Source organism: Mastigoproctus giganteus, chromosome 9 (assembly GCF_048544385.1).
Source record: "Mastigoproctus giganteus isolate SK-2022 chromosome 9, ASM4854438v1, whole genome shotgun sequence".
In the NCBI taxonomy this organism is placed as follows: Eukaryota; Metazoa; Arthropoda; class Arachnida; order Uropygi; family Thelyphonidae; genus Mastigoproctus; species Mastigoproctus giganteus.
This window is the reverse complement of record NC_143583.1, coordinates 142,251,508-142,264,961: the sequence shown is the minus strand read 5'-3', so window position 1 is coordinate 142,264,961 and position 13,454 is coordinate 142,251,508. Positions and strand designations below refer to the sequence as shown.

Below are 13,454 nucleotides of genomic sequence, written 5' to 3'. Positions count from 1 at the left end.
GATTTTTCTTCCTCCCAACTTGACATCTTTAATGCATCCCACGGACCAAGGAATTATCTGGAATCTAAAGTTTTACTACCGCAAGATGCCCATGAGGAAGAAGCTATCTTTATCCTGAAGCTGGCGAGTGTATGACGAGAACCTTCTGGGAGCCATGTACTCGCTCAAGCAAGCAAGCATGGGTAAGACGGAGACCATTCACAATTGTTTTATGCAATCCTTCCTTCCTTCCTTGTTCCGAAAGGCACGCATAAAGAAAACAAGGAAGATGAATCTACCACACTCCCAATACAAAGGAAGCTTTGCGCATTCTCGATGTTCTCAGAAAGTACGTCATATTGTCAAATGGTGATGAAAGTATTCTTGGCCATATTGAAGCTTGTGGCAAATGCAAATGATAAAGAACAACTGAAAAAAAAAAAAAAAAACCTCAAGCAAAGAGATATTAGGGACTGTTTTATGTGTTAGATATATTTTTTTCTACAGAATACTGTAGTTGCTTTATTTAAGAGACACCCTTTTGTGTTTTTTCCCCAATTTTTATGTAAACTAGTTTATGTAATTTTATGTTTAAATTTATATTAATTTTATCTAGTTTCTAGTGTTGTTTTGTGGAATAAATGCTTTTGGTCAATTTTGTGCAATGTACTGAATTATCATCCAACAAGTAACAGGGACATCTAATATAATTTTTTGAGGTAAAGATGAGGTGTTAGGATGAAGGATAGCTGACAATGCCATACCACATGCATATTTGGTGGTCCAATAACTTTAGTTACCACTATTCTTTGATATTAATTCCAAAGAGCCTGGAACATTGTTTTTGGGGTGGTTCAGGTTAATTATTAACTGAAGTCAACAACATAGAAAATTTATCAAGGTGAAACAGTTCATAATAGTATCATTTCCCAGCTAATGTTTTATACTGTAACATTCTCTAAAATTTAGGAATCCAGAAACACTGTAGCCAAGCAAATGTCCTATAATTATTTGACTATATCTGTTGTCACTATCAATTAAAGGATATTTCATAAATAAGGGACTAATTTGTAAAAAAATAACTTATACTTACACGTTAACAAAAATATGATATTCTTCTGAAAAATGAAAACATTCCTAATATGAAATCTGATATCTTCTAATGGAACATTACAGCTGTCTGGAACAGAAAAGCACAAAATAGGTGATACAACTGGGCTCCATTCTCCACTTTCAAGTGAAAATTTTGTTGATGAACCAGAGGGAGAAATGCAAAATATCTAAAAAAAAATAAATAATAATAAATAAAAAAATAAAAAAAGGGAAATAAAGTGTGTACTCTGTGTAAAATGACAACGGCTATTCAAAATTTGATAGAAATAGCAATAATAATAAATATACTGTTCTGAGGACAACTTTCCTTGTCCTCAGAACAGTATGAACAGTGCTTGCCAATAAAAAGAAAAAATTCAGCTGCATAATAAGCAAAATTTATTGGAAGTTAGAAGCCAAACTTTACATTAGTTTCAAAGGATTTTATAAAAATATTTAGAGAGGGAAAGTACTGTTTTTTTTTTTTTCTTTTTTATAATTAACATGCTGATTTTATGTGAACATACTATTCCATAACATGATTTTAACATATGGAGTGTTTCAAAAGCCTGTTAAAGAAGAATTAAAAATTAATTAAAGGAGAACTATTAGTTGCAGAATAATATTGACAAGGTGTATGATTTTTATGAAGCCAAAACTAGTCAGTTCCAAACCTTACTGGATGGGGATGCTGTTGCACAAAGGGATGTCGAAGAGACATGGGTCATAAAAAAAATTACAGCAACAACTGCTTAAATGTGTCCACCAACTTATTCAAATGCTGTTTTGGTGCTATATTACCTTTTTTTTTTTTTTTTAGTTAGTTGTTGGCACATTGGCTTCTGTGGCCATAATGCACCTTCCAAGGTTTTTGCAGTACTCTGATCCAAGCCCGAGGCAAGATTCGAACCCACGACCTTTGGGTTGCCAGGCACTTTACCCACCTGTCTAGCCCGGTCGGCGTTATATTATCTGCTCACAGTAGAAAACAACATAATGCATTGAAATTGCTGCAACTTTTCATCATATGGCATCTTTTATAGATGTCTGATTACCTCTACACATATACAATGTGTGTGTGTGTGTGCGTGCGCAAAAACTGAGATTGCCCCATAACCAAAAATTGGCAAGTCAAATCTGGGGATCCATGGGGCCATGCATATGGATAGTATCTTCCCCATCCATACAATGACCTTTTGTGTCTGCAGAGAAAATTTGATTTAGGTATGGGGATTGTCTATTGCCCAAAATGTGGGAGTTGTGGGTGTTCACCCACCCCCATTTGGTAAATGCTTTTCACTTTGAATTTTAAAATCAAAATTTTGTGTTACCATGCTCAGTAATATGGGATGTGCAGCAATGTGCATGAATATTATGGTGGTGACAGCATTCCTAGGTACGATGCCACATCATTATACCTAGGTATGATGGTGTGGCATGAAAGGTTGGTATATTGTCAACTTGCAACCATGGAGGTTTACAAACCAATGGCACAAGACCCCCAATCCAAAAAAAAGCAATAAAAAATAACAATAAAAACCACACCATACAATTATCTTTTGTGTCTGTAGAAAAAATTTGATTTAGGCATGGGGAATGTTGGTATATTGCTCAAATGTGGGAATTCACCCACTCCCATTTGGAAAATGCTTTTCACTTTGATAAATTTTGTTGAACGTGTGGGATTTTATAAGGATAATTTAGATGTAATGTATCCTTAATGTGGATGATTCCATACAGTTGTACTTGGAAAGCCTGACTGGCTGTTCTTATTTCTTGAGAACAGCCTTTTCACTGATGTGCAGTGCAAGATGGTCTCCCACTTCATGGTAGAATTATTGGGAATCCTGCTTCCTCAAACCTCTCAAATAAAGGGCTCATATATATATAATGTTTATATTTAAGTATATACAACTATTAAATTACTCCAAATTATCTCATAATTGGATCATATACATCATTAGCAGAAGATATTTCCTTTTGAAAATCCCTTCTATAATCCAGGCTGGCAGCTTATGTCTTATTCTCTTTAATGAATACAGAGTTCGAGATTAGGAAAAATACCGGCCTTGGCGGCAGATGATTTCCCAATGATTCTTTTCAAAATGAGTCTCAAGACACACATACCTACTATATGCAGAAAGAAATTCTTCACTGAATACAGCAACAAACGATTTATTAACATTTAGACAATCAATCTAGAACAAATTAGCATTTAGAAAACAATCTAAAACAAATTTGGAAATGAGTAAGCCAGCTCTTCTAATTTTGCTAGATTTCTGGTATTCACTTTTCTTTTACAGCTTCCTGACAACTTTAATTTTAGTCAAGTTTCTATTATTTTTTAGATTTTTTAAAATATGCTTATGCATTATGTTTTGTTTTTCAATGTCGACTTCACTAAAGGTGAACAGAGTTGAACGGTGCTCTGTTGACTTTTAGCACAAAGAATATCAATAATGTGCTCAGTGGTCCAATTGCAACTCTCAAGTATCTACACATAAAACTTCCAGTAAACAAATGTCAAACTCTGAATTCTTGTAGCATGCTTAATCAGCAAGATAATATGCAATAAGATGTTTTGTTGACTTTTTTGGAGTGGCACCAAACTTCATAGCTTCAGCTATGAAGGATGGTGCCACTTCAAACCAAATAATTGGTTTGGAGAGTACCATCAACTAGAATGGCCATGTTGCCTGTTTTCTGGAACACAAATGGCTTTATAGTGGCAAAGTTTTTTGTGTAAAATGTTCTGAAGAGCAGTCTGAAGTCAGTCATAACCAAATGATATTTTGTCCAAGGGAGTTTTTTTTTTTTTTTTTTTGATTTGGTAGTTGTTGGCGCATCGGCTTCTGTGGCCATATTGCACCTCCCAAGGTTTTTGCAGTACTTTGATCCAAGCCCGAAGCGGGAATCGAACCCGCGACCTTTGGGTTGCCAGGCAGGTACTTTACCCACTCGGCTAGCCCGGTCGGCGTCCAAGGGAGTGTGTTTATAATCTTATGATGCACCAATCCATATCACATAAGATAGTACCAATGGTCAAGAATCTGTTCATGGAGGTCATCCCCACAACTACCAGGCCTTGCATCAAGCAATTGTTTTAATCCTCACAAGGTTCAATGTGTAGTGCAAATATAGTTCAGTGACCAACAAAAACTTTCCAACAATTCATGACATTTTCAGCTTACAAAACTACAACTGCATCTTCCAGTGCTTTCAACTGATGACTATTTGTTAGAGGAACCCAAATTCTCCATGTCCTGTACTTTAGAATACCTTACACACTGAATGTAAGTTCCAGTTCATTTTGTAATTCATTAAATTTTTTACAATTTCTACTTTAGAAATTTTACAGTTACTTAAACTTTTTTTTTTTTTTATTAATCTTCCCCACCTAACTTCTCTTTTTTTTTTTTCTTTTTCTCTCATTGTCAATTTAAGCAGCAGCAAAGATTCTTGAAATTCCTAAAAATATATATATATATATATATATATATATATATAAATCTAAGTATAAATATTATTCTATAATATAAATTCGCTGAAAAAAAAAATTATGGTAATGTATATTCAAATGTAAAATGTAACCCCAACTGTTTTCTGGAAATAAGGCAAGCTCCCTCCTTTCAATAATCACATTTGCACAATGCTTTAAATTTTAGTTCCTTGCCATGGACAGGCGAGGAAATAAAACCCAGTAAGTTTCAACATTTTTACAATAAATCCCATCATGTCTTCAATTTCTCATATATAAGACATGGCAGAGTTCTTTTCTGGTCTTTTCTGAAAAAAAACATATAGCTGCGAGGAATTAGACTCCTCGAGCTCCTTCAAACGGATAAGTTTTCTTAGAAATTTTATCGTATTTTTCATTAATCAATGTATTATTTTGTTTTACGAATAGATTAAATAGGCTTAGTAGTGTTTCGTTAGCTTATTTTTTAAATTTAGCCAGTGATTTTGTAAGTCATGACCCGCTACTCATACCACTATTGTATCGGTGTTTTGGCGCAAATACTGTAGCACGTAACCATAGCACAGAAGAATAGTAGGGCCTTAATTGAAATAAACAAGTAGTTTGAAGGTTTTAATCAAACTCAGTACTTAGTTTTAATCAAACTAAGTACAAAATATATATGCCCTTTTGGGCATATATATTTTGTACTTAGCTAAGAATATAACTAATTTAACATTGTGATTGTTACGGTATAGATAAATCTCGAACTTGATAGCGCAAAGTATAATGTAAAACTAGATAGCATAATGCATATCAGTGCATTCGCTTAACATAGTATAGTATAGTCAATTAAGCGACTAAATTTATTAGCCCTATTAAATTTTCATTGTTAATTAATTAAATCATATTTAAACGGAAATCATGGCCCACACTAGAGCAGCAAAGCAGTGTGCACAAAGTAGCACGAGTACTATGGCTCAGGGAAAACTGAAGGGGGTGATTCTCCAACACATCACAGCCTAAAAAAATGTGCAACTTATGAAATGTTTGTGGATTTCTGGAACAGGACATGTTCTAGTCTTTGTATGTGCTATATGTACAGAGAGGGTCAAGAAAATAGGTGCCAACTCAGCGTTCTGATGGGCATCTATGAAGGTTTGAAGAATAGGGTAGATGCCCTCGTAGAAATTAAAATGGGGACCTATCAAGCTCTCAGCTGCCCAACTCAACAACAGAGTGCGCTCTGTGATTCAGGCAACACAGCAGCAATCGTCAGGGTAGAATGTGCTGGTCCCACAGGAGCTAGTTATTACTGGTTACTAATGTCAGGGAGATGGGAAATATATTGTGTGGAATAGGACCAAGGTATGTCTGCCAGGGGCAAAAGCTGATGACGTTGTAGAGCAGATATCATCTTTTAAGGGTACAAAAGGTGATATTGTTGTATGTGTTGACACTAATGACATTAAGAATAGGAGATCTGTGGACTTGCTTAACAAGTACAGATCAATGTTGAAAAAAAGTCATAAGATGGGGTTAAATTTGGAAGTGTCTGCAATTCTGCCCAGACAAAATAGTGATCATATACTCACAATAGGAGTGAGTACATGATCAGAGCCTTGTCAATCATTTCGGCCCTGGAGAAGTTGTGCAAGGTTTGTGGGGTAGAAGTTTTCTCAGCGTGTTCTGTGCTTGTTAACAGGAGAGATAGTTTCTACAGGGATGGGATACACTTAAATATAAATGGTGCAAGAATATTTGCTGATGCTATTGAGGCAGTGTTAGATGGGTTGGAAAAATGCTAGTTTGGGGGGGGGGGGATTCAGACTAATAGATTAACAGTAGTAGCATGTTGAGGTGAAAGTGATTCTTGCACTGCTTCTACTGGAATGAGCAGCAGCCTGGAAAGCAAAGTGCTGGGGATTTCAAGGACTGTTGGGGTTATCATGGAACAAGCAAATACATGGGCTGTGTCAGGGTAACTAAGAGTAAGAATAGGAGCATGTATACTTGCATGTACACCAATGCTAGAAGTACGGTAAATAAATTTGATGAATTTGAGGTGCTGATCAAGACAACGAAGGCAGATATTGTTGGAATATCAGAGACGTGGTGTCATACAGATATAAGGAATGTGGAAAGTAAAATGCTACAGAAAAAATAGACCGAATAGAAAGGGAGGGGGGAATCATGCTGTTAGTTAAGAAATACACAAAATCTAAGGAAGTGCATCCAGTTGACATGGGTGAACAATGTAGTGATGAGTCAGTTTGGTGTGACGTAAGCACTGGGAAAGAAAAATTGAGAGTAGGAGTGTGCTATAGGACTAATGACTTCAACAAACATCTGCACAGAGAAATAGAGTGGGCCAGTAAATCAGAGTGTCTTATTATGGGGGATTTTAACTTCCCAGATATAGACTGGAACTTGTGGATTGATCACTCACACACTAGCAAGACTTTTGTGGATTTATTGGATGACTCTTTTCTACAGCAGCATGTTCGAAAAGCAACCAGAGGCAGTAATACTCTTGATCTGATTACCAGCAATGATTATGCATGAATTAAGAATCTGCAGATTAAGGAACCACTATGTGGTAGTGATTGCAGAGTACTGATGTGGGATTTACTTAAAGATGGGATTTTGCTTTCGTAAAGGTGACTACAGTGGTCTCAGACAGTTTTTAAATTCCATACAATGGGACCAACTGATGATGTTACCAAGAGCAAATTTTAAATGGGAAGCATCAAAGGAATTAATCTTGGAAGCTACTAGGCTTTTCATACCAACTAAGAAATACTGTTCAGGGCTTAGGCCTAAATGGATGTCAGATGAACTAATGAGACTCATGGCAGAGAAGAAAAATGCATGGATGCATAGAAATTATCAAGAGACACAGATGCCTATAGTAGATATAAGGTAGCCTGTAATCAAGTCACAAAGGAGGTTGGACAAGCAAAGGCAGATTACGAGAAATCTTGTTCAAAGGATGCAAAGAAAAACAGTAAAGACTTCACTTATGTAAACTCTAGAAGGAAGGGGATAAATCAGATTGGTCCACTTGATATCGATGGTTTGATTGTTAATTTTACTCAGGTAGCTGATAAACTAAATGAGTATTTTGCATCTACATTCACATACGAGGAATTCTGCAGGGAAGTAGAGGCCAGAAGCTTATCAAACTCTAACAGGGAGTTAAATGATTTTGTAATAACTGAGAGCAAAGTGGAGGAGAAATTGTTGAAGTTAAACATAAAAAGGCACCTGTAGTGGATGGCATCTATTGAGTTATATTAAAGGAAGCAGCAAAAGAAGTAAACAAACCCTTAGCCATGGTTATAAGGGCATCCTTGGACTCAGGGGGGGGGGGGGTCCACACGGACTGGAGATGTGCAAATGTATACCCAATTCACAAAGGAGGATTGAAAGGTGAAACGAGTAATTACAGACCTGTTAGTTTAACTTCTGTTCCGGGGAAAACAATGGAGGCAGTGGTTAAAGAAGCACTGCAGGATCATCTTGACAAGACTGCAGTTATAGTTCAGACACAGCATGGGTTTGTTACGGGGAAGTCTTGTCTGACCAATCTGATTGGATACTGTGATGTGGTCATAGAGAAACTGGATGCAAAAAATAACTCGGATATCATATACTTGGATTTTAGGAAAGTGTTTCATACTGTTGCACATGAAAGACTACTCCACAAGTTGGAGCAGTATGGCATTAAGGACAAGTTGCTGCTATGGATAAATGGATGGTCGAGTGGGAGAAGACAGAGTGGTAACCAATGGATACTGCTCTTCTTGAACTAATGTTATTAGTGGTGTCCACCAGGAGTCTGTGTTGGGCCCATTGTTATTTTCTGTATTTATCAATGATACTGATGAAGTTATATCAGGCTTAATGTCCAAGTTTGCAGTCAATACAAAGGTTGGTAGGGTTATTAATGACAGTAAGGATGGTATGCTACTGCAACAGGATCTGGAAAAGTTGAGCAGATGGGCAGAGAGGTGGCAACTGAAGTTTAATAATGACAAATGCAAAGTGCTGCATACAGGTAGCAGTAACATACCAACTGTGCTGTACTACACTCAGGATAGTGGAGAATGAAGAAGACCTGGGGTAATTGTGCAGTCAGATATGAAGTTTTCTGAGCAGTACAGACAGGCTGCAAGAGTAGCTCATGGAGTCTTGTCAATGATATATAGGAATTTTGCTAGCAAGGATAAGGTGGTGATTATCCACGGGTATTTAAGGCAATAGTCAGGACACACCTTCAGTACTGCATACAGGTCTGGAGACCTCATTTTAGGAAAGATGCAGAGTTGCTAGAACAAGTATAGAGAAGAGCAATGAGATTAGTGAGTGGAACAAAGGGCTCTGTTACTTAAGTCCTGCAAATTGCATCATCTGGAGACTAGGCTCCTGCAAGGTGATCTGACTAATGTGTATAAGGCCTTGAACGGTTTGAGCCAGCTCAATTTTGATTGGATTCGTCTTCCTCTTGCTCAGATTCCACATCTGAGGGGTCAGAACTTCGAATTGAGGAAAGACAGTTGTAGAATAGATGTGTGGAAATTTTCCTTTAGCCAGTGTGATGAAACGGGAAGGTTTTTTTCCCCTTTTTGGCTAATGTTATTTAAGCTTGCTTTCTTGCATCATATGCCTCTACTAATGCTAATGCAAAAAAAAAAAAAAAAAACTAAACTGCATAATGTAAAGGTGATAATTTTAAAATTTACAATAAATTAAGAAATAATGCAAATAGGATCAAAAATCTGAAGTACTAACTTTATTATGCCAAAATCCAATCCAATGAACAAGCTCTTTAGGAATGATATTAAGCAAAAGACTAACATCCATACGCTGGTATGGATGCTGAGGACTTTTCATATTCCAAACAGACACAGTATTGTCAACACAGTAGACTGCAAAACAATCTCCAAATATCCTATAAGAGGAAATAACAATAACTCTATTTATGTACATTATATTTCAACAGTAAGGATAAGGAATACCCTTTACCATTTGATAAGTATTTATTTCCACTTATATATCACTTTTTTGGAATAAAAAGTTTGTTTTTCAAAATAAAAGATTTTTTTAAGCTACAGCATTATGGAATATATACGAAAAATGTTTGTTGCTTATAATATTTGGTAATTATGTTCTAAACCAGGGGTGGGCAACCTTTATAAACAGTGGGCCAAATAAAATGTCTGAGAACATACAAGCCAATACAAAAATTTTTTTTTTTTTTTTTTTAAAGCTTTCCACAATTTTTAGGATTAAAATGGTGTATAATGAAAAAATTGCCATACACAGTTTTATGTTATTTATTCTAATATTTATATATAAACGTAATTAATATTATTAATAAGAAAAACTACATACATATTCAATATAAAATTACTAAAATACAAATACAATTCCAGTAACAAAAATTGCAATTTTTTATTTTTATAATATTTAATGAGAGATTTGATACTATTTATTTTAATCAGTGAATCGATATCTGAATTTATATTTGTCGTAGTAATGTACAGAGTACTTTCTAAATTTACGTCAGAAATTCCATTAATTCAAAAATACTCAAATTAATAGCATAGCTTAAAGGTGAGTACCGCAAATTAAGCTATACTATTAATTCAAGTCAATTTAAATCGGTACTTTAAGAATTCTACAATTTATCTAATTGTCAAAATTCCAAAATACATATAATAATAAATATATTCTGAAAACAATTGTGGACCGGATTATGCATGTTTGCAGGCCAGAGGTTGCCCACCCCTGTTCTAAACAGTATGTTCTGTAAACAGAATTTAGAACTACTATTTGTGGTAATTCAATACCGGCATCATTACTTGTTGCAGGAATTGTTGTTACATCTTTCACATTAAAATTTTTATTAGTATGACATGGGCATCTATGATGATGGAATCTGATGGCATTTATCTGCCCATTGATGATGGAACAATCTCTGAAACAAGCCTTCTCTGCATACAATGTAAATAAATAGAAATATACCTTTTTTTTGGAAAGTCCTATTTATTTGTAGTGCAACTGTGGAACAATGCTTAACAATAGTCTTATAAATATGAGAGGTCAATGTTACAGACTTTATACATTACTCTGGAAAAGATGTATGAAAAGCACAGAGTTTTCGTTATTTAATCTGTGGTTTTTATAAAATAAATAAAAATAGTAAAAACTATTCATACTGATTTCCACTACCAAATATAAGACATTTAGATAATTTTCCATAAAGGTTTCAGAGGCTTAGATAATGACCACCTATATGCTATAATAATATTAAGTGTCCAGTAATAATGGCACTGGTCAAACTGTTTTAATAAAAATCATCAGCAGGCAGCATTGCAAGGTCCTTTTTGCATCATAGGCATTTAAAACTGAGAGAATGTACAGTATATATAGTATATTATGTAATTTACAGTGCAGTTGGCAAAATGTACAAAATCAAGTACTGTACTTGCACTTCTGAAAAATAAATCGCATATGTTAGACATCTTGCTCAGATAAATTGACACCAAACAGTCAACAAAGTTGTGGAGGTTTTAAAATTTCACAAAGGAAGCTGTCACGGCATCTTGCATGATCTGTTGATACCAAGTCAAGCAGCATATGTGCTACTGAAAATGCTTACTAAGGCCCAGAAAGCTAACTCTGAAATGATTCATTTTGGAAATCAATGTTGACTAACCATACTATTTGTATATAGTTGGTCATAATGTTTGTCTCTGAGGATGGAATTTGGTGTTTTCTTTATATGACCATTAAACAAAGTGGCAGTCATTAGCATAGAAATCATTAACCTCTCCTCATAACAAGAAGTTTTGTAAAGATAGATCCAAGGAGAAAGTCATGTTGGAAGTGTTGTTTCACCACAATTTCATTCGAAATGGTGCATTCTTAGAATATGAATTAGAATTCTAAGAAACCTGAAAGAGTGGGCTGCACAATATTGGATGCTCTAATACGACACTGTGCCAGAACATGGCTCCTTGCTTATTCAGCAGGTGCTTACCATGCACGTTCATTTTGCAACATCTGTCATACTCACCTAATGACCTTTTGCCTTTTTTTTTTTCTTTTCTTTTTTTTCTGTTCCTAAAAATGAAGCAACAATAACAGTTACAGGGTCAGCACTTCAATAATAAAGCCAAAATAATTACTGCCACCAAGGCGCAAATTTGTATTCTATAACAGTGAATAACAGTGAAGGAACTGATGAACTGCTTTCAAAAATTGTATCATAGATGGCACAAGTGCATAATTAAAGAAGTCATGTGCAGTGTAATTTAGATGGTATTTTGTTCCAATAAAGAGATTTTTTGCTATTTGCTATTCAAGATATTTGATATTCATGATACGGTAAAAAATAACTTTTTCTATTGTACCATGTAGAATATACATATGACAATGTGCAATGTTTACTAAAACTATTATTTTGTATTGCTAATCTGTTATAACAACATGACATAGTAATAGCACCATTACTTTGTATTGCAGTTTAAATACTGTTATACAAATATTTTGTAATATGTTAGGCGAAAAAAGAAATTCTTCATAATGCAGGTTGATGAGAATCTGGGATTAACAACACTGTACCACTACAATCTAGACTTTAGAAAGCAATCTAATGTGAAAGGAGAATATAAAATTTGCAATACATAAAAGAATTTCAGAATAAATAAATAAACCCAGAATAAAAGCATATGGACAAAACCACTCAACAGCTTGCAACAACAAAGAAAAATGTGACCCAAGTCCAGAATATGCCTGCAGAACTGCAAAACAAAGCCAGCCACAACACAGTTCTGGACTCTTCATTTCACTGTCTTACTCCTGCTCTGTTCGTTCTATTAAGTGATTCTACAGAAGTAAATTTAATTCTTTATATTTTTCATATCTCATGCACATGTTTCTCTACATAATTAATTTATGATAGTTATGATAGGGCAACAAGATTGGTGAGGGGAATGAAGGGATCCTCTTACCAAGAGAGGCTTAAGTTCTGCAAATTGCAGTGGCTGGAGACTAGGCACCTGTGCGGTGATCTGATTGAGGTATATAAGGCCTTGAATGGGTTGAGCACGCTGAATTCTGATGGGATCCTTCCACTTGTTCAGATTACGAACCTAAGGGGGCATAAATTCAAATTAAGAAAAGACAGATGTAGAATAGATGTGTGGAAATTTGCCTTTAGCCAGCGGGTGGTTAATTGCTGGAACAAACTTCCATCTGTCGTTGTGGAAATTGATAGGTTGAATAAATTTAAGGAGGAACTGGACAGGCATTTGGAGGGAATGGTGTGATTTTTTTTTTTTTTTTTTTTTGGCTGATGCTGCATAAGCTCATACACTTGCTTTCTTGAATCACATGCCACTGCTACTACTATTTCCCTCCTCCGTTTAATCTACTGAAGGAGATTGATAAAGAAGAATAAGTGTCTGGTACTATCCCCACTATTAAATGTAACAGTAATATTATTAGAAATTAACCATATCCAATTAATGCAGCAGAGTTTACTAAGTAATTTATTATCCAAATCTGCATTCAATGTACCTTACCATAATCATACTTGTATAATAGTCTGTCTTTGCTGAAGCAAAATCACAGAGGATTGGGAACAAAATTTTTATTTGAATTTAATAGTTAAAAATTTCACATATTTCACATATACCTAATGTCTAGATCTAAATTCTAGATCTGGTAAAAAAAAAAGTGGAGGATTTTAACTTTACTAAAATTGTTTCTGAAAGTTGCTAAAGTGGTCAAACTCACTCTATTAAATTTGAAGCTGTTACTGTAGAGTGTAGATCTAAAATTTAATATTTAACAGTAATCAATGTTTATTTGACTCCATGCTCTCATCATAAATTTATAGCTTGGATTACTATAA

At 34.9% G+C, this 13,454-nt stretch overlaps 1 protein-coding gene across 1 annotated transcript in view; it reads right to left on the bottom strand.

Moving 5' to 3' along the window:
• The window catches only part of LOC150080781 (uncharacterized), a 76,638-nt gene that overhangs the window by 8,557 nt on the left and 54,627 nt on the right, over positions 1-13,454 (bottom strand). Inside the window, exons 5-6 of the mRNA XM_090381251.1 lie at positions 9,323-9,482; positions 1,073-1,259 (exon numbers count right to left, since the gene is read on the bottom strand). Coding sequence (XP_090237377.1) covers positions 1,073-1,259; positions 9,323-9,482 — 347 coding nt within the window. The remainder of the gene's footprint in view (positions 1-1,072; positions 1,260-9,322; positions 9,483-13,454) is intronic.